The 19,645-nt window shown below is 47.3% G+C and overlaps 4 protein-coding genes and 1 pseudogene across 10 annotated transcripts in view; 3 read left to right on the top strand and 2 right to left on the bottom strand.

Moving 5' to 3' along the window:
- Positions 1-19,645, top strand: part of LOC144697221 (uncharacterized) — a 264,883-nt gene that overhangs the window by 48,292 nt on the left and 196,946 nt on the right. The window lies entirely within an intron of this gene.
- The window catches only part of LOC144697932 (uncharacterized), a 273,791-nt gene that overhangs the window by 138,183 nt on the left and 115,963 nt on the right, over positions 1-19,645 (bottom strand). The window lies entirely within an intron of this gene.
- Positions 1-19,645, top strand: part of LOC144697160 (uncharacterized) — a 176,133-nt gene that overhangs the window by 88,337 nt on the left and 68,151 nt on the right. The window lies entirely within an intron of this gene.
- Positions 1-19,645, bottom strand: part of LOC144697930 (uncharacterized) — a 72,983-nt pseudogene that overhangs the window by 41,576 nt on the left and 11,762 nt on the right. The window lies entirely within an intron of this gene.
- The window catches only part of LOC144696912 (uncharacterized), a 44,341-nt gene continuing 37,663 nt past the window's right edge, over positions 12,968-19,645 (top strand). The window contains exons 1-2 of one of the 3 annotated variants that reach the window (XM_078568628.1): positions 12,968-14,340; positions 14,506-14,757. In XM_078568628.1, the coding sequence (XP_078424754.1) occupies positions 13,790-14,340; positions 14,506-14,757 (803 nt within the window). In that variant the 5' untranslated portion in view covers positions 12,968-13,789. Of the gene's footprint in view, positions 14,865-19,645 lie in introns of all 3 variants that reach the window. The other 2 variants (XM_078568629.1, XM_078568633.1) reach the window with 2 other exon arrangements.

Below are 19,645 nucleotides of genomic sequence, written 5' to 3'. Positions count from 1 at the left end.
TCATGAAAAGTCCAAAAAAATCAAATAACTTTTCCTGATAAAAGTTTATTAATGAAACAGAACATGGTTAAAAAAACAAAAAAATGACTTGAGGATCAAAGACAACCAGAGTAAAAGGATGTGCACAATGTTCTGGACCCTGGTTTCTCTTCGGCTCCTCTGTAACCTGTTCCTGTGACACCCGCTTTGGACACAGGGGCATTGAACCCTGGGGGTCGGGTCATCATCAGCCCCTGTCACCCCCTCCCATGTTCTGATTGGTTAGAGGCTCATTTCCCAGTCAGTCCTCCGACACCTTCCTCTATTAGTGCGATGCCATGGCAGTTTCCCAGCTGGGGCGCAGGCCCCGTTATTCTCAGCTAAATTCTGCCCTTAGCTCCGTCGCCTGGCTGTCATTGACCCCAGCAATAGAGAGAAAGAAAGGTGCTGGAGGTTCAAATGGGGAGTCAAAATTTATAGTCCTAAACCAACACTTCAACATTTGTCAGTCAAATACATGTTATTTACACCGGGGTTTTTATTATTCGATTCAGAGCCTGGATGTAAAACGCTTTGGGACGTCCTTTGGACATGAGAGACGTGATGTAAATGATTCTGTTAAAGCTAAGATTGATGTCACCTGATCTTATCTGTAATTTAATTGATTTCAGCCACCTCCAACTTGCCATTTAATAAATTCACTTTGGTTCAGACAAGACTTTAACCAATTAAGGCAAAGACAGAATTTTCTGGATAGTAAATTTAAAAAGAAGCTTATTAAAAGAAAAATGTTTACTTAACAACTTTAAGACATTGATTTTATAACTTCATGTGGGTGATCAGTCTGTCGAAGTGTAACCCCCTCTGGCTCCCTCTTTGACAGTAATTCTTGTGGAATTTGGCCTCAGGAGTCTGGCTCCTTCTCTGACAGTAGTTTCCTTGGAACTCGGCCTCGGGAGTCTTCAGTACTTGGCTAGCAAGGAAGGCCTTCAGAACCTCTACTTTTATCCCCAAAGTGACCATTACCTCACGTCAGAGTTGGGTCTTTGACATGACAATTGGTCAATTTGGCTACTAGATTAATTTAATTGGTCCCCAATTACTTACACCACCACCTCACGTTATCTTTGACAGGAATACAATAGAACTGTTTCAAATTATCCCTTTATCTGATTCGATACAATCCCTTATTCATAGAGTTTCAAATGTTGAGGCAAATCAGAGCTTGAAGGTCTCTCTTGCCAGTACATTTATCTTCATTGCACATTTATAGACAGCAATTAAGTTTTTACATTTTGACAGCAAATCAAACTCTGTCTTTTACTATAAGTACTGATTCATTATTGATTCATTAATTGTAACTCAATTAAGGCGCTCTACTTATTACTGACAGGTAGTTAATTAAAACAGCAATCGCTGAAAAAAGAGACATGGTGAAGCTTTTCATCTTGCACTCATCAGAACATTCGCAAGAATACCAAATGTAAATGGAACAACAATTTATACTTCATGAGACGAGAGTGCTGATTGTTGGCAATGGACTCTGATTGGTCAAGACATTGCCCTGGGGAATGCACCAAATAGCTGATGACTGACAATTAACTGCCAAACTTTACTTAAATTCAAACTGGGCAGGTTGACTCTGATTGGTCAAGGCACTGCCCTGGGGAATGAACCAGAGCATGGCTGTCGCCTGTTCTGTTCAGTTGAAACAGGTGAATGTGTGTACATGTTCATTCTGTCTGCAAAGAACAGAGCTCCGTGTATTAATATTTGTAGCTTCCAGAATGCATAAGTGCAAGTCCTACTGATAATCTTAAATTGGTTGCCAGTGTTTTTCTCAGAATACTCAGGATTGTTTAGCAAGTATTTCCATTCGCGGAATCACATCTAATGTTGGTCACTGTGGTTTTAGATTTGCAAACCTCAGTATAGCTCAGGTTCATTACTTAACAATTACCTGTTTCATCACTGGGCTTTTAATATAAGACCAATGTATAGTTAATGAAGAAATGTTACAGATGTGAAACAGCTGCAGGAAGTCTTATGTTAGAGTTGAAATGGTTTCCTTGACCTTGTTACTTATAGCAGTGAATACAGTATGAAAGTAATGGATTTTTAAATTTGGTTACCCATCCCTATCTCCAGTTTCCTTCATTATAACAGTGACTACACTTCAAAATTTAATTCATTGGCTGTAAAATGCTTTAGGAGGTCCTGTGGTCATGAGAAGTGCTTTAGGATGCATTTTTTTTCAATTGTCCACAAATTTGGATACATTACACTTGGTCCCCACATCAACATCATTAATAAAGAATGAGTCTTAATTTTGTGGAATAACCATGTCTTGGGCACCATTTCAAATACTCTGTGAAAATCCAAACACACTATAGCTTGAATGATTTGTTTTAAAACACAGCGAGTTGTTCTGATTTGGAATTCGCTGTCTGAAAATGGTGTGAGGAGCAGATTTGAATCTATTGGTCAAAAGGGAACTGGACAGATTCTGGAAAGCAAAAGAAAATTGCAGGGCGATGGGATTAATTGGACAGCTCTTTCAGAGAGCCAGCATAGGCATGATGGGCTGAGTAGCCTCCTTCTGTGCTCTATGAGCCTCGGGTGCAGTTAAAGCGAGTGGTAATCACCTGGAACCCACTTCATATGAGGGTAGTTGAAGCAGAGATGATGGAATGTTTTCAAAAGGATGTTGGATGGGCTCTTGAGGGAAATAAACCTGCAGGAATGCGGGGATGGAATGAGGCAATGGGACCGAGTGGTTTGCTCTACAGAGAGCCGGCATGGATGTAATCACCACATTTGCTACAGTAAAGACTCACTGATCTAAAGAGAGAGTCTCTCCAACTGACTGAAGTCCCTCATCCCTGGGACCATTATTGTCAATCTCCTCTGCACCTTCTCGAAGAACATCACATCTTTCCTAAAGTGTGGGGCCCAGATATAGGGTTCCATTCTAGAGGGATAGAATTGAAAAGCAGGGAGGTTATGTTCAACTTGTTTCGAACCATGGTTAGACTACACTGGGAGTACTGTCAACATTTGTGATCTCCATTGAGAAAAAGGAAATAGAGGCACTGGACAAGGGGCAACAAAGATTCACAAGAATAAAACCAGAACTGAGAGCATTTAACCCTCAGGAAAGGCTGGGGCTGCATTTCGCTAGAAAAGAGAAGACTGAAGGGTGACCTGATGGAGTCTTTAAGACGATGAAGGGGTTCAATTGAAATTCAATGAAAATCAAACCCTCTGACCCTCCCATTTCACCAGCTGTCAGAATGAACATGGTTCAGTCCTGGATGTGATTAACAGTAGAAATAACAGCAGAATCCAACCCCTGGAATCACTTGTGAACTCGCTGGTGTCTCAGCAGGTGGGATGTATCACTGAATCCCTGTCCACACTCTGAGCAGGTGAATGGCCTCTCCCCAGTGTGACGTCGCTGGTGCTTCTGCAAGTTGGATGGATCACTGAATTCCTTCCCACACACGGAGCAAGTGAATGGCCTCTCCCCGGTGTGAACCCGCTGGTGTTTCAGCAGTTGGGATAATGATCTAAACCTCTTTGTGCAGTGAGAACAGCTGAATGGTCTCTCCTCAGTGTGAATGCGCTGGCGGTCCCTCAGTTCCCGAAGGCTTTTGAAGCCACCCCCACAGTCAGAACAGTGAAAAGGTCTCTCATTGGTATGAGTGCCATGGTGTCTCAGCAGGTCGGATAACTGACTAAATCCCTTCTCACACTCAGTGCAGGTGAACGGCCTCTCCCTGGTCTGAACTTGCCGGTATCTCTGCAGGGTGGATGAATCACTGAATCCCTTCCCACACTCAGAGCAGGTGAATGGCTTCTCCTTGGTGTGAACTCACTGGTGTGTCAGCAGGCTAGATAACTGAGTGAATCCATTCCCACATTTGGAGCAGATGAATGGCTTCTCCCCGGTGTGAATGCGTCGATGAATTTCCAGTGCACAGGGGGAAGGAAATTCCTTCCTACAGTCCCCACATTTCCACGGTTTCTCCATGGTGCAGGTGTCCTTGTGGCTCTCCAGGTTTTACGATCAGTTGAAGCATCGTCTTCACACAGAACACGTGTTCAGTCTCTGCCCACTGTGAATATTACAATGTATTTTCGTTCTCTGTAACTGGTTAAAGCTCTTTTCACAGTCAGTGCACTGGACTCTCACTCGGGGGTGCGTTTCTTGATGTTATTTCTATCACAAGGATGTTTAAAATCTTCTAAAGCAAACAGAACTGGTAAAAATTTCTCCTAGATTCAAAGTCCGCTGATGTTCAGGTCCCGCTGAATCGCGTGACTCTGTCACATTGTTTGGTATCCATCTATCAATCCTCTGCTCCTGACATCCTGTAAAAGGAGTTTTCAAAAGTCATCACTGTTAGTACAGGATAGAAATTCAGGACAGACAGTTCTAGTTTCTATGGAACATTCTTTCCTCTCTCGTTCCCCAAAACCTGTAAATCTCCGTCCCACACGTTCTCCCTCCATTCTCACTCTGCTGTTCCTGATACACACCATCCCAATTCTCCTGAAGGACCGATTCCTGCCGATCGACAGATCCATGCTCACTGTTTCCTGTCCAGCAGGACCTGAAAATCTTCCTGCAGGCTGCTAGCCCAAATAGATCTGTCTAACGTACAGTACAGTATTACTGCATTAAAGATAGTTGGGGGAATGGGAGGAATCTCAATTAGACAGCGAGTGGTCAGGCACTGGGACTCGCTGCCTACAAGGGAGATGCAAGCTGAGACGATCAATGATTTCAAAATGAAATTGAGTGGGTACTTGGAGGAAGTAAACTTACAGGGGAACAGGGATATAGAGGGGGAATAGGACTGACTGGATTGCTCTAAGAGAGTCGGCATGGACTCAAGTTGCTGAATACAATCTTTCTCTACTATTATGACTCTGACTGGAAATATATAACGTAGCTATGGTACTATATTATGAGACTAAAAATAATCACAAATGAACTTTATTACCGAACCACGCATTTTCAATAGAAATAGAAAATAAAAATATAAAATGCTGGAAAAATCTCAGCAGGTGAAGAGCGTGTGAGAGGGCAGAGGGAGGGGTCCAGGTGGAGGGAGATTATTGGAGACGGGTGAGAGGGTCTGTTCAGGGGGGTGAGGGGGAGGACTCCGGGTCAAAGAAGGGAGCACTTAGGCAAAGGAGCAAGAGATTAAAGTCACGGCAAGCTCGAAATTCATTAAGGTGAGGGTGTGAGGGGATAAAGCTGAGTCCTTTGCTAAGGATGGATCATTCAGCATCAGACAGGGAGAAGGTCAGAATGTATTGTGAATTCCAGGCCAGGGGTGAGATTAGAAGAGAAGAGATCAGAGGGAAGTAAAGGGAAGAGAGATCTGGAGGGGGATTGCTACCCAGCGGATATTGGAACTAGCAATCCTCAACACCTGAAAGAACAAGAAAAAGTATTTTTTTAAAGTGTCGAATGAGTCGAAGGATGAAATGAAATTGCGGGGCATTTTAATCCCTTTCCTCTGCTTGTTTATCACTTTTTTTAGTTAGTAGCGCATCTGCTCCAGGCACATGTACTGTTTCTTTTCTTGTCCCATCTCCATTCCCTTTGGCCCTGGAGGAAAATTTTTCTGTCATCCAACCTCTCCTGTCTTCCACCCTATCCTTTTGTCCTTGTTCCATCCAACCCTCAGTCAAAACCGAGGACATCTCTAACTTTTCCCAGTTCTGATGAAAGGTCACACACTGGAAACATTCACTCTGTTTCTCTCTCTCTACACAGATGCTGCCAGACATGGTGAGTTTTTAATTCCAGCATTTTCTGTTTTGATTTCAGATTTCCAGCATCCGCAGGATTCTGCTTTTCGATGAGCTGTCTTCCCACAGCCCATTTCCACAGGCAGCCCCAAGAGTCACAGCCTCTGGATCTCTCACTTTTTTTTTGTAAAAATATACTTTATTCATAAAATATCTTCAATCACATTCCAAACCATTTCAAAAACAACATTACAAGGGTACAATCCAGGTTAAACTTTTACAAAATGTATCACCAGGTGCATCAGTACAAACAATGTTACAATCATTTACAGCCTTTCATTTTGATCTGTACAGCCCGAGGGGCTCTAAACAGTTCCCAGTCTCTCGGTGCGCTGTGGTAGAAAGGTCTTAGACAGCGACCCTTCCCCATTGCGCCTTTGCGGCAGCTGCCCCAAGCTTTAGTGCATCCCTCAGCACGTAGTCCTGGACTTTGGATTGTGCCAGTCCGCAACAATCGGTCGGGGACAACTCTTTGTGCTGGAAGACCAACAAGTTTCGGGCAGACCAAAGCGCCTCTTTCACCGAGTTGATGATCCTCCAGCTGCAGTTGATGTTTGTCTCGGTGTGTGTCCCTGGGAACAGCCCGTAGAGCACAGAGTCCTGTGTCACAGAACTGCTCGGGATGAACCTCGACAGCAACCACTGCATCTCTCTCCAGACTTTCTTTGCAAAGGCACAATCCACAAGGAGGTGAACAACGGTCTCTTCCCCACCGCAGCCACCTCGAGGGCAACGTGCAGAGGGGGTGAGCTTCCTGGCGTGTAGGAAGGATCTGACGGGGAGGGCCTTTCTCACCACCAGCCAAGCTACGTCTTGGTGCTTGTTGGAAAGTTCTGGCGATGAGGCATTCTGCCAAATGACTTTGACAGTCTGCTCGGGGAACCATCCCACAGGGTCCACCCTCTCCTTATCCCTCAGGGCCTCTAGGACGTTACGTGCTGACCACTGCCTGATGGACTTGTGGTCAAAGGTGTTTTTCTGCATAAATTTTTCCACCAGGGACAGGTGGTACGGCACGGTCCAACTACTTGGAGCGTTCCGCGGCAGCGTGGCCAGACCCATCCTTCGCAACACCGGGGACAGGTAGAACATCAGCACGTAGTGACACTTGGTGTTTGCGTACTGAGGGTCTACGCACCGCTTGATGCAGCCACACACAAAGGTGGCCATCAGTATGAGGGCGATGTTGGGCACGTTTTTTCCCCCTTTATCTAGAGGCTTGTACATCGCGTCCCTGCGGACACGATCCATTTTCGACCTCCAGATAAAGCGGAAGATGGCTCGAGTGATCGCCGTCGCGCAGGAGTCTGGAATGGGCCAGACCTGCGCCACGTACAGCAACAGTGAGAGTACCTCACACCTGATGACCAGGTTCTTACCCGCAATGGAGAGGGAGCGTCGCTCCCACATGCCCAGTTTCCTTTTCACCATAGCCACTCGCTCCTTCCAGTTTCTAACGCATGCCCCGGTCCCTCCGAACCATATCCCCAGCACCTTCAGGCCGTCAGCCCTGACAGTGAAGGGGACAAAGGATCGGTCAGCCCAGTTCCCAAAGAACATGGCCTCGCTCTTCCCACGATTTACCTTGGCTCCCGAGGCCAGTTCGAACTGGTCGCAGATGTGCATCAGTCTGCGCACCGACAGCGGATCCGAGCAGAAGACGGCGACGTCGTCCATGTACAGGGAGGCTTTTACCTGAGTGCCTCCACTGCCTGGAATCGTCACTCCTCTTATGCCCGGATCCTTCCTGATGGACTCGGCAAAGGGTTCTATGCAGCACACGAAAAGGACAGGCGAGAGAGGACAGCCCTGCCTGACTCCAGATTTAATCGGAAAGCTATCTGTTTCCCACCCATTGATTGAGACTGCGCTACTGATGTTAGTGTAGAGCAGTTGGATCCAATTTCGAATTCCCTCCCCAAACCCCATTTTGGAGAGCACATCCCCCATGTAGGTGTGCGATATTCTGTCAAAGGCCTTCTCCTGATCCAAGCTGATGAGGCAGGTATCCACACCCCTGTCCTGTACATAGGCAATCGTATCCCTGAGCAGCGCCAGGCTGTCAGAGATCTTCCTGCCTGGCACAGAGCAGGTCTGGTCAGGGTGAATCACCAATTCCAGAGCGGATTTGACCCGATTGGCGATGACCTTGGACAGAATCTTATAGTCCATATTCAACAGTGAAATGGGTCGCCAATTTCTAATTTCCTCCCTTTCCCCCTTGTGCTTGTAGATGAGGGTGATGATGCCTTTCCTCATGGATTCTGACATACTACCGGCCAGGAGCATACTCTCGTACACTCCTAGCAGGTCTGGGCCGATCAAGTCCCACAGAGCCGAATACAACTCCGCCGGCAAGCCGTCGCTTCCGGGAGTTTTACTCTTCTCGAAGGACTCAAGGGCCTTAGTCAGTTCATCAGGAGTTAGCGGTTTGTCTAGGCTCTCCCGCGTACTGTGGTCTAAGACCTCCGTGATAGAGGACAGGAAGGACTGGGAGGCCGTGCTGTCCGTGGGCTTCACGTCATACAGTCCGGCATAAAAGGATTTGCTGATCCTCAGAATGTCGGACCGTGATGACTTTACTGAGCCGTCTTCTTCCTTCAGGCTGCTGATCACAGAGCGCTCTCTGTGTACCTTTTGGAAGAAGAAACGTGAGCACGTCTCATCCTGCTCCACGGAGCGGACCCTGGAACGGAAGATGATCTTGGAGGCCTCCGAGGCAAAGTGCGAGGCTTGCTGGCCCTTCACCTCTTGGAGCTCCTCCTTGACATCGACCCCCATCGACTGCAGCCGGAGCAGATTCTGCATCTTTTTCTGGAGTCGGGACATTTCCCTCTGTTCCTTTCTAGCTTTCTGGGTGCCTTTGCGGATGAAAAACCTCTTGATGCTTCCCTTGATCACTTCCCACCAGTGTGTCAGGGACTCAAAGAGGGGTTTCACGGTTCTCCAACCTTTGTAATCCCTCTTGAGCTCCTCAATGTTCTCTGGGGTCAGCAGTTGCACATTTAGCTTCCATGCCCCCCTGCCCACCCTCAGGTCCTTCTCCAAGTGGCAGTCCGCCAGTAGGAGGCAGTGGTCAGAGAAGAACACCGGCTTGACCTCGGTGGATCTGACTGTGAATGCACGGGACACAAACAGGAAGTCTATCCTGGAACGAATGGACCCGTCTGGCCGCGACCAGGTGTATCTATGCTGCGCTCCGTCTGCAGGGTTGCTGAAGACGTCGTGCAGCTTGGCATCCTTAACTGTTTCCATCAGGGATCTGGACGTAGCGTCCAATCTGCTTCCGGCCCTGCCGGATCGTCCAGCCGCATCGATGATGCAGTTGAAGTCCCCGCCCAGAATGACTGGCCTGGAGGTCGCCAGCAGCAGTGGGAGCTGCTGAAAAACCTCCAGCCGCTCAGCCCCTTGTGCCGGGCCATACACGTTAATTAACCGGAGTGGAGCGTTCTTGTACATTACGTCTGCTACGAGGAGTCGCCCGCCCACCACCTCCTTGACCTCGGAGACGGTGAAGTTGCCTCCCCGCAGCAGAATACCCAGGCCGGAGGAACGAGAGTCGTTTCCGCCCGACCAGATCGATGGCCCGTGGGACCACCATCGTGACCATTGCCTGTAGGAGCTGAGGTGCGGTATCGCACACTCCTGCAGAAACAACAGGTCAGCTTTGACGTTGGCTAGGTAGTCCAAGGTCGCAACACATCGCGTAGTAGATTTAATGCTACGCACATTTATGGATACAATCTTTAAACCCATTTTAAAGCATTTATTCTCCTACCAAACCCACTGTCTCTGAGAGTCCCAGACCTTTAGTCTGCTCCTTCATACCCGTAGTGAGCTCAAATTCCTTCACTTTGGATGGGCTGAGGTAGATCTCCTTGGCCGTGTTCTGCTCCAGTGGCATCTGGAGGTTCACGTAGAGAGCGGGTTTTGAGATGACCTTTGCTGGAGAAGCTTCTCCAAAACTCACCCCCTCTGGGGTGTTGCTGTTCCCGGCTTCCTGGAGCTGGGGTGCGATGATTGCCTCACTGCTCCCAGATTCCAGGGGCTGTGGTGCACTGGCCTCCTCAGGTTGCAGGCAAAGTTGGGGTGCGCTGGTCTCCTTGTTGTCTCCAATTTTCTGGAGCTCGGGTGTCTCGTCCTCCAACGCCCTGGAGCTTTGCCGCCTCTTCTGTCGGTGCCGCTCTGGCACTTCATCATCCGAAGAGCTGCTGCCCTTGTCATCCGTGTCGGATGGGAGACGCCTCTTGCCGCTTCTCTGGGAAACGCCTTTGCTTCTTCTTCGCTCCCTCTTACTTTTCTTGTTCGTCACCGTCCGCCACTCCCCCTGCTGCTTTTCCACTGCTGCCTCCTCCTCCATTGATTCGCTGTCCTGAGGACTGGGAGGTTCAGGGGGTAGTGCTGTTGATTGGCTCTCTGTTGCCTCAATCTCTTTCTCCACCTTGTCTCTCTCTGTGTCCTCCTTTGTCCCGTTGAGCTCCCTGGGGGCCTTGGTGGTTGGAGTGACACGAAACATTTCTTCTGCTTCCCCCTGGATCTCTCACTTTTTTTTTGTAAAAATATACTTTATTCATAAAATATCTTCAATCACATTCCAAACCATTTCAAAAACAACATTACAAGGGTACAATCCAGGTTAAACTTTTACAAAATGTATCACCAGGTGCATCAGTACAAACAATACAATCTTACAATCATTTACAGCCTTTCATTTTGATCTGTACAGCCCGAGGGGCTCTAAACAGTTCCCAGTCTCTCGGTGCGCTGTGGTAGAAAGGTCTTAGACAGCGACCCTTCCCCATTGCGCCTTTGCGGCAGCTGCCCCAAGCTTTAGTGCGTCCCTCAGCACGTAGTCCTGGACTTTGGATTGTGCCAGTCCGCAACAATCGGTCGGGGACAACTCTTTGTGCTGGAAGACCAACAAGTTTCGGGCAGACCAAAGCGCCTCTTTCACTGAGTTGATGATCCTCCAGCTGCAGTTGATGTTTGTCTCGGTGTGTGTCCCTGGGAACAGCCCGTAGAGCACAGAGTCCTGTGTCACAGAGCTGCTCGGGATGAACCTCGACAGCAACCACTGCATCTCTCTCCAGACTTTCTTTGCAAAGGCACAATCCACCAGGAGGTGAACAACGGTCTCTTCCCCACCGCAGCCACCTCGAGGGCAACGTGCAGAGGGGGTAGGCTTCCTGGCGTGTAGGAAGGATCTGACGGGGAGGGTCTTTCTCACCACCAGCCAAGCTACGTCTTGGTGCTTGTTGGAAAGTTCTGGCGATGAGGCATTCTGCCAAATGACTTTGACAGTCTGCTCGGGGAACCATCCCACAGGGTCCACCCTCTCCTTATCCCTCAGGGCCTCTAGGACGTTACGTGCTGACCACTGCCTGATGGACTTGTGGTCAAAGGTGTTTTTCTGCATAAATTTTTCCACCAGGGACAGGTGGTACGGCACGGTCCAACTACTTGGAGCGTTCCGCGGCAGCGTGGCCAGACCCATCCTTCGCAACACCGGGGACAGGTAGAACCTCAGCACGTAGTGACACTTGGTGTTTGCGTACTGAGGGTCTACGCACCGCTTGATGCAGCCACACACAAAGGTGGCCATCAGTATGAGGGCGATGTTGGGCACGTTTTTTCCCCCTTTATCTAGAGGCTTGTACATCGCGTCCCTGCGGACACGATCCATTTTCGACCTCCAGATAAAGCGGAAGATGGCTCGAGTGATCGCCGTCGCGCAGGAGTCTGGGATGGGCCAGACCTGCGCCACGTACAGCAACAGCGAGAGTACCTCACACCTGATGACCAGGTTCTTACCCGCAATGGAGAGGGAGCGTCGCTCCCACATGCCCAGTTTCCTTTTCACCATAGCCACTCGCTCCTTCCAGTTTTTAACGCATGCCCCGGTCCCTCCGAACCATATCCCCAGCACCTTCAGGCCGTCAGCCCTGACAGTGAAGGGGACAAAGGATCGGTCAGCCCAGTTCCCAAAGAACATGGCCTCGCTCTTCCCACGATTTACCTTGGCTCCCGAGGCCAGTTCGAACTGGTCGCAGATGTGCATCAGTCTGCGCACCGACAGCGGATCCGAGCAGAAGACGGCGACGTCGTCCATGTACAGGGAGGCTTTTACCTGAGTGCCTCCACTGCCTGGGATCGTCACTCCTCTTATGCTCGGATCCTTCCTGATGGAAGGGATCTCTCACCTTTTTTTTTTGTAAAAATATACTTTATTCATAAAATATCTTCAATCACATTCAAAACCATTTCAAAAACAACATTACAAGGGTACAATCCAGGGTTAAACTTTTACAAAATGTATCACCAGGTGCATCAGTACAAACAATCGTACAATCATTTACAGCCTTTCATTTTGATCTGTACAGCCCGAGGGGCTCTAAACAGTTCCCAGTCTCTCGGTGCGCTGTGGTAGAAAGGTCTTAGACAGCGACCCTTCCCCATTGCGCCTTTGCGGCAGCTGCCCCAAGCTTTAGTGCGTCCCTCAGCACATAGTCCTGGACTTTGGATTGTGCCAGCCCGCAACAATCGGTCGGGGACAACTCTTTGGATTCCCCCATTCAGCCTTTTTGCTTTTCTTTTCCCAGCTGCCCAGACTTCCTTCCTCTCCATCTCCCACTCACAGCTTCACTGTTCAGTGACTGAACTCTTCCCTTTTCTCCTGAAAACCTCAACCTCTCAAACCCTGTCTGTTTCTCTTCTCTTTCTTTTCAACACAAACAAACTGTTTTGCTCACAGATGTTGGACACAGGAGGAAGTTTTAGTCTCGGTGAAGCTCAATCTGCATTCACACAAAGCCCGCGTTCTGATTGGCTGGAGGACCAGTAACCCTCCGGTCCTCCTATTTTTCCCATTGGCCAATCCCTCAGCATGACGGGAAGGCGGGCGGGCTCTACACTGCACATGCGCAGCTTCCCTCTCCTCTAGTTCCCCGAGCGCCTTCTCGCTCAGGCCGGAGCCGTCAGCCGTTTGCCTGGAAACCTTGGCTCGAGGAGGTGGAAGGGAAGGAGGAACAATGGGTGGGGGCGGGGCTCCCGTGTCCGCGCTCCTGGCCTGCAGACTGGAACCCGAGGACGTCACCGCGGAACAGAGTGATTCCTATTGGCTGATTCAGGCAGGGTTCCATTGTAAACGGCACAATAGGGAAGTTGCACAATGAGCTTCAGACTGAAACTTCCTCCTCTGGGCAACATCTGTGAGGAAATCAATGTTTCCCCCTTTCCATTTCTTTTCTCATTCTGGGGGCAAAATGCTGACTTGCAGGAAATGATGGGAAAGAAAGTGAATCCATTACTGTATGTGGTAAACATATTTAGTCCAATCACATAGATATATATGTAATATATAATATATGTGGCTAGCAGACTGCATTTTCGGGTGTTTTGTGTCCTGGACAGGAAGCAGCGAGGCTGCATCTGTTGATGAGCATGAATGAGCAGCTTGAGGAGAATTGGGAGGGTGTAGATTAGGTGCAGCAGAGTGAGAATGGAGGGAGGGTGTGTGGGATGAAGATTTACAGTTTTTGGGGAAGGGCAGTGGTTCCATAGAATTGTCTGTTCTGAATTTCTATTCTGTACTGACAGTGATGACTTTTGTAAACTCCTTTTACAGAATATTAGAAGAGGAGGGTTTACAGATAGAAATCTCAAAGGAAACATCACGCCACAATCTGACAATTCAAGTCTATTCATCAGGATGTGAATGACATTGGCCTTTGAATGTAGAATGAGAAGTGTTTGTCCTGTCTGCTTTAAAAGATTTTTAACAGCAGTGTAACTTAAAAGAAATTGAGACAGACACACCCGAGTGAGAGTGTTCCAGTGCATTGTCTGTGAAAAGGGCTTTAATCAGTTGCACAGCCTGAAAAAACATTGCATGATTCAAAGTGCAGAGAGATCATGCACGTGTTCTGTGTGTGGACAAGGCTCCAGCTGATCAAAGAACCTTGACTGACACAAGGATACCCACACCATGGAGAAATCATGGAAATGTGGGGACTGTGGGAAGGGATTCCGTGTCCCCTGTGAGCTGGAAACTCATCGGCGCAGTCACAGTGGAGAGAGACCATTCACCTGCTCCGTGTGTGGGAAGGGATTCATTGATTCATCTACGCTGCAGAGGCACCAGCGAGTTCACACCGGGGACAGGCTATTCACCTGCTCCGTGTGTAGGAAGGCATTCAGAGATTCCTCCGCCCTGCTGACACACCAGCGAGTTCACACCGGGGAGAGGCCATTCACCTGCTCTGAGTGTGGGAAGAGATTCAGAAATTCATCCACTCTACAGAGACACCAGCGAGTTCACACCAAGGAGAGACCATTCACCTGTTCTGAGTGTGGGAAGGTATTCAGAAATTCCTCCACCCTGCAGAGACACCAGCGACTTCACAGTGGGGAGAGGCCATTCAGCTGCTCAGAGTGTGGGAAGGGATTCTCTCACTTATCCAGCCTGCTGAGACACCGACGCATTCACACCGGGGAGAGGACATTCACCTGCTCTGTGTGTGGGAAGGGATTCACTCAGTCATCCAGTCTGCTGAGACAGCAAAGCACCCAGACCAGTGAGAAACCTGTTCAATGCTCTGACTGTGGGAGTTCCTTTAAAAACCCAACACTGGTGGACCGTCAGCTCGGCACTCACACTGAGGAGAGACCGTTCAGCTGCTCTCACTGCGCAAAGAGCTTTAGAACATCGTACGATCTCCTGAGACATCAGCGAGTTCATACCAGGGAGAAACCATTCATCTGCTCTGAATGTGGAAAGGGATTCACTCAGTTATCTAGCCTGCTGACACACCAGCGTGTTCACACTGGAGAGAGGCCATTCACTTGCTCCGTGTGTGGGAAGGGATTCAGTCAGTTATCCAGCTTGCTTAAACACCAGCGAGTTCACACCGGAGAGAGGCCATTCATTTGCTCCAACTGTGGGAAGCGATTCACGCAGTTATCCAGCCTGCTGAGACATAAGGCAGTTCACACCGGTGAGAAGCCATTCACCTGCTCTGAATGTGCGAAGCGATTCACTCAGTTATCCAGCCTGCTGAGACATCAACACATTCACACAAGGGAGAGACCGGTCAACTGCTCCGCACGTGGAAAGGGATGCACTTGTTCATCTGAGCTGCTGAGACACCATGGCAGTCACACCGATTAGAGACCTTTTAGATGCTCTGACTGTGGGTGTTAGTTGCATCAGTTGAAATTAATTATATACAATTGGAGGGAATTGACTAAATGGTTACTTGAGCACATATAAAGAGACACTTCCTGGCCAAATTGGCCATCAACAGGTCCAGGCAGCTGGTGGTCAAGGGGGTCGTCAGGCCCGACTGCCCAGTTTCTATGGCTACGTTCATGGCTGGGTATCCCTGCAGAGGGAGCACGTGGTGTCCGCTGGCCGCTGGAGGCATTCCGGGACCGATGGGCACCGCAGGGGCTGGGGCACATCACTGACCCACCACAATCACATTTTGGTTTAACTTAGATAATTTTCCTTTGTGGTTTTGTCTTTCATTGCATTTCCCCTTTAAGGGACTTCCCCTTTAATTTTTTCAATTGATCTTTTGTTAATTTGTCCCCTTTAATTGTTAATTTGATATTCAAAAGAGTATGAAGAGACACTTACTGCCATAGAGTGGAGTGGAGTCAGGAGGTATATACCTGTAATGTTTCACTCCGTGAATAAATGTACACCAAGTAAAGATTGGCTCCAGTTTCTTCCTTCACCATCAGGCTGTCAGGATTATAACATGGTAACAGAGAATGCTTGTCTAATGGTGGAGGTTGGTAACTAGAGGAAAATTAAATTTCAGACAGAAACTTACAATCCGAGTTGCTTTTGTGAGAAATGGCTGAAAGCAAGTGGAAATGGAACCGGTTCATAATCTTAAAGATTTCCATCGGGTCACCCTTCAGTCTTGTCTTTTCTGGAGAAAAGTGCCCAGGCTGTTTAACTTTTTATGAGGGTTAAATGCTCTCAGTTTTTGTGCATCTTTGTTGCCACTTCTCCAGTGCCTCTATCTCCTTGTTCAAAATGGAAATCACAAATGTTGATAGTACTCCCAGTGTAGTCTAACCATCGTTTTGAACAAGTTGAACATAACCTCCCTGCTTTTCAATTCTATCCCTCGAGAATGGAACCCTATATCTGGGCCCCACACTTTAGGAAAGATGTGAAGTTCTTAGAGAGGGTGCAGAGGAGATTAATGAGACTGGCACCAGTGATGAGGGACTTCAGTTAGTTGGAGAGACTGGAGCAGCTGAAATTGTTCTCTAGATCACAGACTTACTTGGACAGAGAAGTAGGCCATTCAGCCCATCAAGTCAATGCTGACTCTGCAGAGCAAACCAGTCAGTTCCATTACCCCGTTCTACCTTTGTAGCTCTGCAAATTTATTTCCATCAATTGCCCCTACAATTTCATTTTGAAATCGCTCATCGTCTCTGCTTCCCCCCACCCCCCCAGCCTCTCAGGCAGCGAGTTCCAAGTCATCACCGGTCACTGTGTAAAAATACTTCTTCCTCACATTCCTCCTGCAATTCCTGCCGAAAACTTTCCCCCTCATCCGTGCATCATCAGCGAATAGGAACAGCTTTTCTTTATCCACCTTATTTAAACCTGTCATAATCTTGTACACCTCCATCAAATCTCCCCTCACCCTCCTTTACCCCAAGGAGAACAATCCCAGCCTGACGTCTATAATAAAGAGCAAACAGAATATGTTAAAGCCTGAAATCAAATGGGAATGTTTGATTTCTGTTTTACCGATATTAGCTAAATATTGTACTGGACAGTAAAGCAGTTGGAATAACTCACCTTGGGTGTAGTTCAGTGGAATATATTAACCTGGTGTCCACCTACATTCCAGTGAAAGTCAGGAAATTGTAGGTGAAATGAATAAGCTGATCACGTTGCCCTCGAGGTGGCTGTGGTGGGGAAGAGACCATTGTTCACCTCCTTGTGGAATGTATCTTTGCGAAGAAGGTCTGGAGAGGGATGCAGTGGTTTTTGTCGAGGTTCATCCCGAGCAGTTCTGTGACACAGGACTTTGTGTCCTACGGGCTCTTCCCAGGGACACACAGCGAGACATACATCAACTGCAGCTGGAGGATCAACTCGGTGAAAGACGCTCTTTGGTCTGCCCGAAATTGGTCTTCTGGTGCAAAGAGTTGTCCCTGACCGAGTGTTGCAGACTGGCACATTCCAAGGTCCAGGACTATGTGCTGAGGGATGCACTAAAGCTTGGGGCAGCCGCCGCAAAGGCTCAATGGCAGATAGATCGCTGTCTAAGACCTTTCTGCCATAGTGCACCGAGATGTTTGGAAAGGCATAGACACATTGGGCTGTACAGCTCACAATAAATGTATGTAGTGAATACTAATTGTATTATAATTGTATTGAAGCACCTCAGAGTGCAATGTGATGTATGTTGATAACTTCAATACCATTGTCCTGTCTGACAGTCTGTAATGACCATATTGAAACGATTGTAATATTCATTGATTGTATTCAAGCACCTCGTGATCCATGTGTAAAAGTTGAATCTGATTGCACTTTTTGTGATGGCAATTTAGAAATGTTTTGTAATGTTCTTTCAGGTATTTTATGAATAAAGTATACTTTTCAGAAAAAAAAATTTGGCCCCTCCAGCCTGCTCCACCATTCAATAAGTTCATGGCTGATCTGATCTGGTCTCAACTCCAGTTTCTTTCCTATGCCTCATACCCTTTCATTCCCTTGTCAATCAAGGATCTGGCAAACAAACTGAGCCTTAAAAATGTTCAATGACCCTGCCACCATCGCTCTCTGGGGAAGATAGTTCCATAGTCTGGCAACCCTCAGAGAAAAAAATTCTAATCTCTGTCTTAAATGGGAGACCCCCTTATGTTTAAGCCGTGTCCCCAATTCTAGTCTCTCGCACAAGGGGAAACATCCTTTCAGCATCCACCCTGTCAAGCCCTCTCAGGATCTTAAAAGTTGCAATAAGATCATCTCTCATTCTTCTGAACTCCAATGGATACAGGCCTAACCTGTCCAACCTTTCCTCAGAGGATAACCCCCTCATTCCAGGAATCAGGCAAGTGAACCTTCTCTGAACTGCTTTGAATGCAATTATGTCATTTCTTAAATAAGGAGACCAAAATTATGCACAATGCTCGAAATGTGGTCTCACCAAGGTCCTGTACAACTGCAGGAAAACATCCCTACTTTTATATTTCATTCCCCTCACAATAAACACCAACATGCCATTTGCTTTCCTAATCACTTGCTGTCCCTGAATACTAACTTTGTGATTCATGTACCAGGACACCCAGGTCCCTCTGTACCTCAGAGTTCTGCAATCTCATTGCATTTTAATATACTGTTTTTTTATTGTTCCTGCCAAAGTGGACAAGTTCACATTTTCCCACATGACACTCCATCTGCCAAATTTTTGCCCCCTCACTGAACCTTCTATATCCCTTTGCAGACTCCTTGTGTCCACTTCACAAATTACTTTCCTATCAATCTCTGCGTCATCAGCAAATTGTAAATGGTTGAGGGCCCAGCACTGATCTCCTGTGGCACTCCACTTGTCACATCTTACCAATCCGAAAATGACCCATTTATGCCTACTCTCTGTTTCCTGTTAGCGAACCAATCCTCTACCCATGCTAATATGTTACCGCCTCCACTACGAGCTCTTACTTTGTGTAGTAACCTTTGCTGTGACACCTTGTGAAATGCCTTCTGGAAATCTAAGTTAACCATATCTACAGGTTCCCTTTTATCCACATTTCTTGTTACTTCCTCAAAGAACTTCGATAAATTAGTAAATCACGATGGGCTCCCTGAACACCATTTTCTAAGATTGTGTGTCAACAAAAAAAAAAATCTCATCTCTCCCTCTGTCTCCTTTGCCAATGACCTTAGAGGGACTCACTTTCTGTTGAAGAGCCTGTCAATCCCTCTCACCCACTTTCCCTAAAGTGCATAAATTTTATCAGGAAATAAAATATTCTTACTGATAAAAGTTTATTAATGAAACAGAACATGGTTAAAACACACAAAATTACATGAGGGTCAGAGACAACCAGAGTAAAAGGATGTGCACAATGTTCTGGACCCAAATGGTTTCTCTTTGGCTCCTCTGTACCCTGTTCCCATGACTCCCTGCTTTGGACACAGGGGCACTGAACCCCAGGAGTCAAGTCACCATCAGCCCATCAGTCTCCCCCTTCTGCGCCCCGATTGGTTGGAGGCCCATTTCCCAGTCAGTCCTCCCAGCACCTTCCTGTCTCTCTATTAGTGCAACGCCCATGAGAGAAAACTAGCTGGAAATAGAAAAACAGATAGTAAGAGTTTCTATAGATGTTTAAAAAAGAAAAGAGTTAACAAAGTGAACGTTGGTCTTATAGAAAGTGAGTCTGGAGAATTAATAATGGAAAATAAGGAGATGGCAGATGAATTGAACAGTTACTTTGCATTGGTCTTCACTATAGGGGATACAATTAACAACCCAGAAATAGCTGTAAGTCAGGAAATGGAAAGGAGGGTGGAATTCAAGAAAATTACAATCACCACAAAAGTGCTACTAAGCAAATTTTTTGGAGTAGTTTACCAACTGGGTTGCAGGCCCTGTTATTCTCACCTAAATTCAGCCCTCAGCTCCATTGCCTGGTTGTAATTGGCACGAGAAATAGAGTAACAGAAAGGTGCCGGAGGCTCAAATGGGAAGTTGAAACTTGTGGCTCTAAACCAAATATGTTTAGACCGGTAAATTGTAAAAAGAAATTCAAAATGTCAGTGAACAAATTAAAGGATCACAAAACAAGATGTCAAGTTTTA

Source organism: Cetorhinus maximus, chromosome 23 (genome assembly GCF_964194155.1).
Source record: "Cetorhinus maximus chromosome 23, sCetMax3.hap1.1, whole genome shotgun sequence".
NCBI lineage: Eukaryota > Metazoa > Chordata > Chondrichthyes > Lamniformes > Cetorhinidae > Cetorhinus > Cetorhinus maximus.
This window is presented reverse-complemented; position numbering and strand designations above follow the sequence as displayed.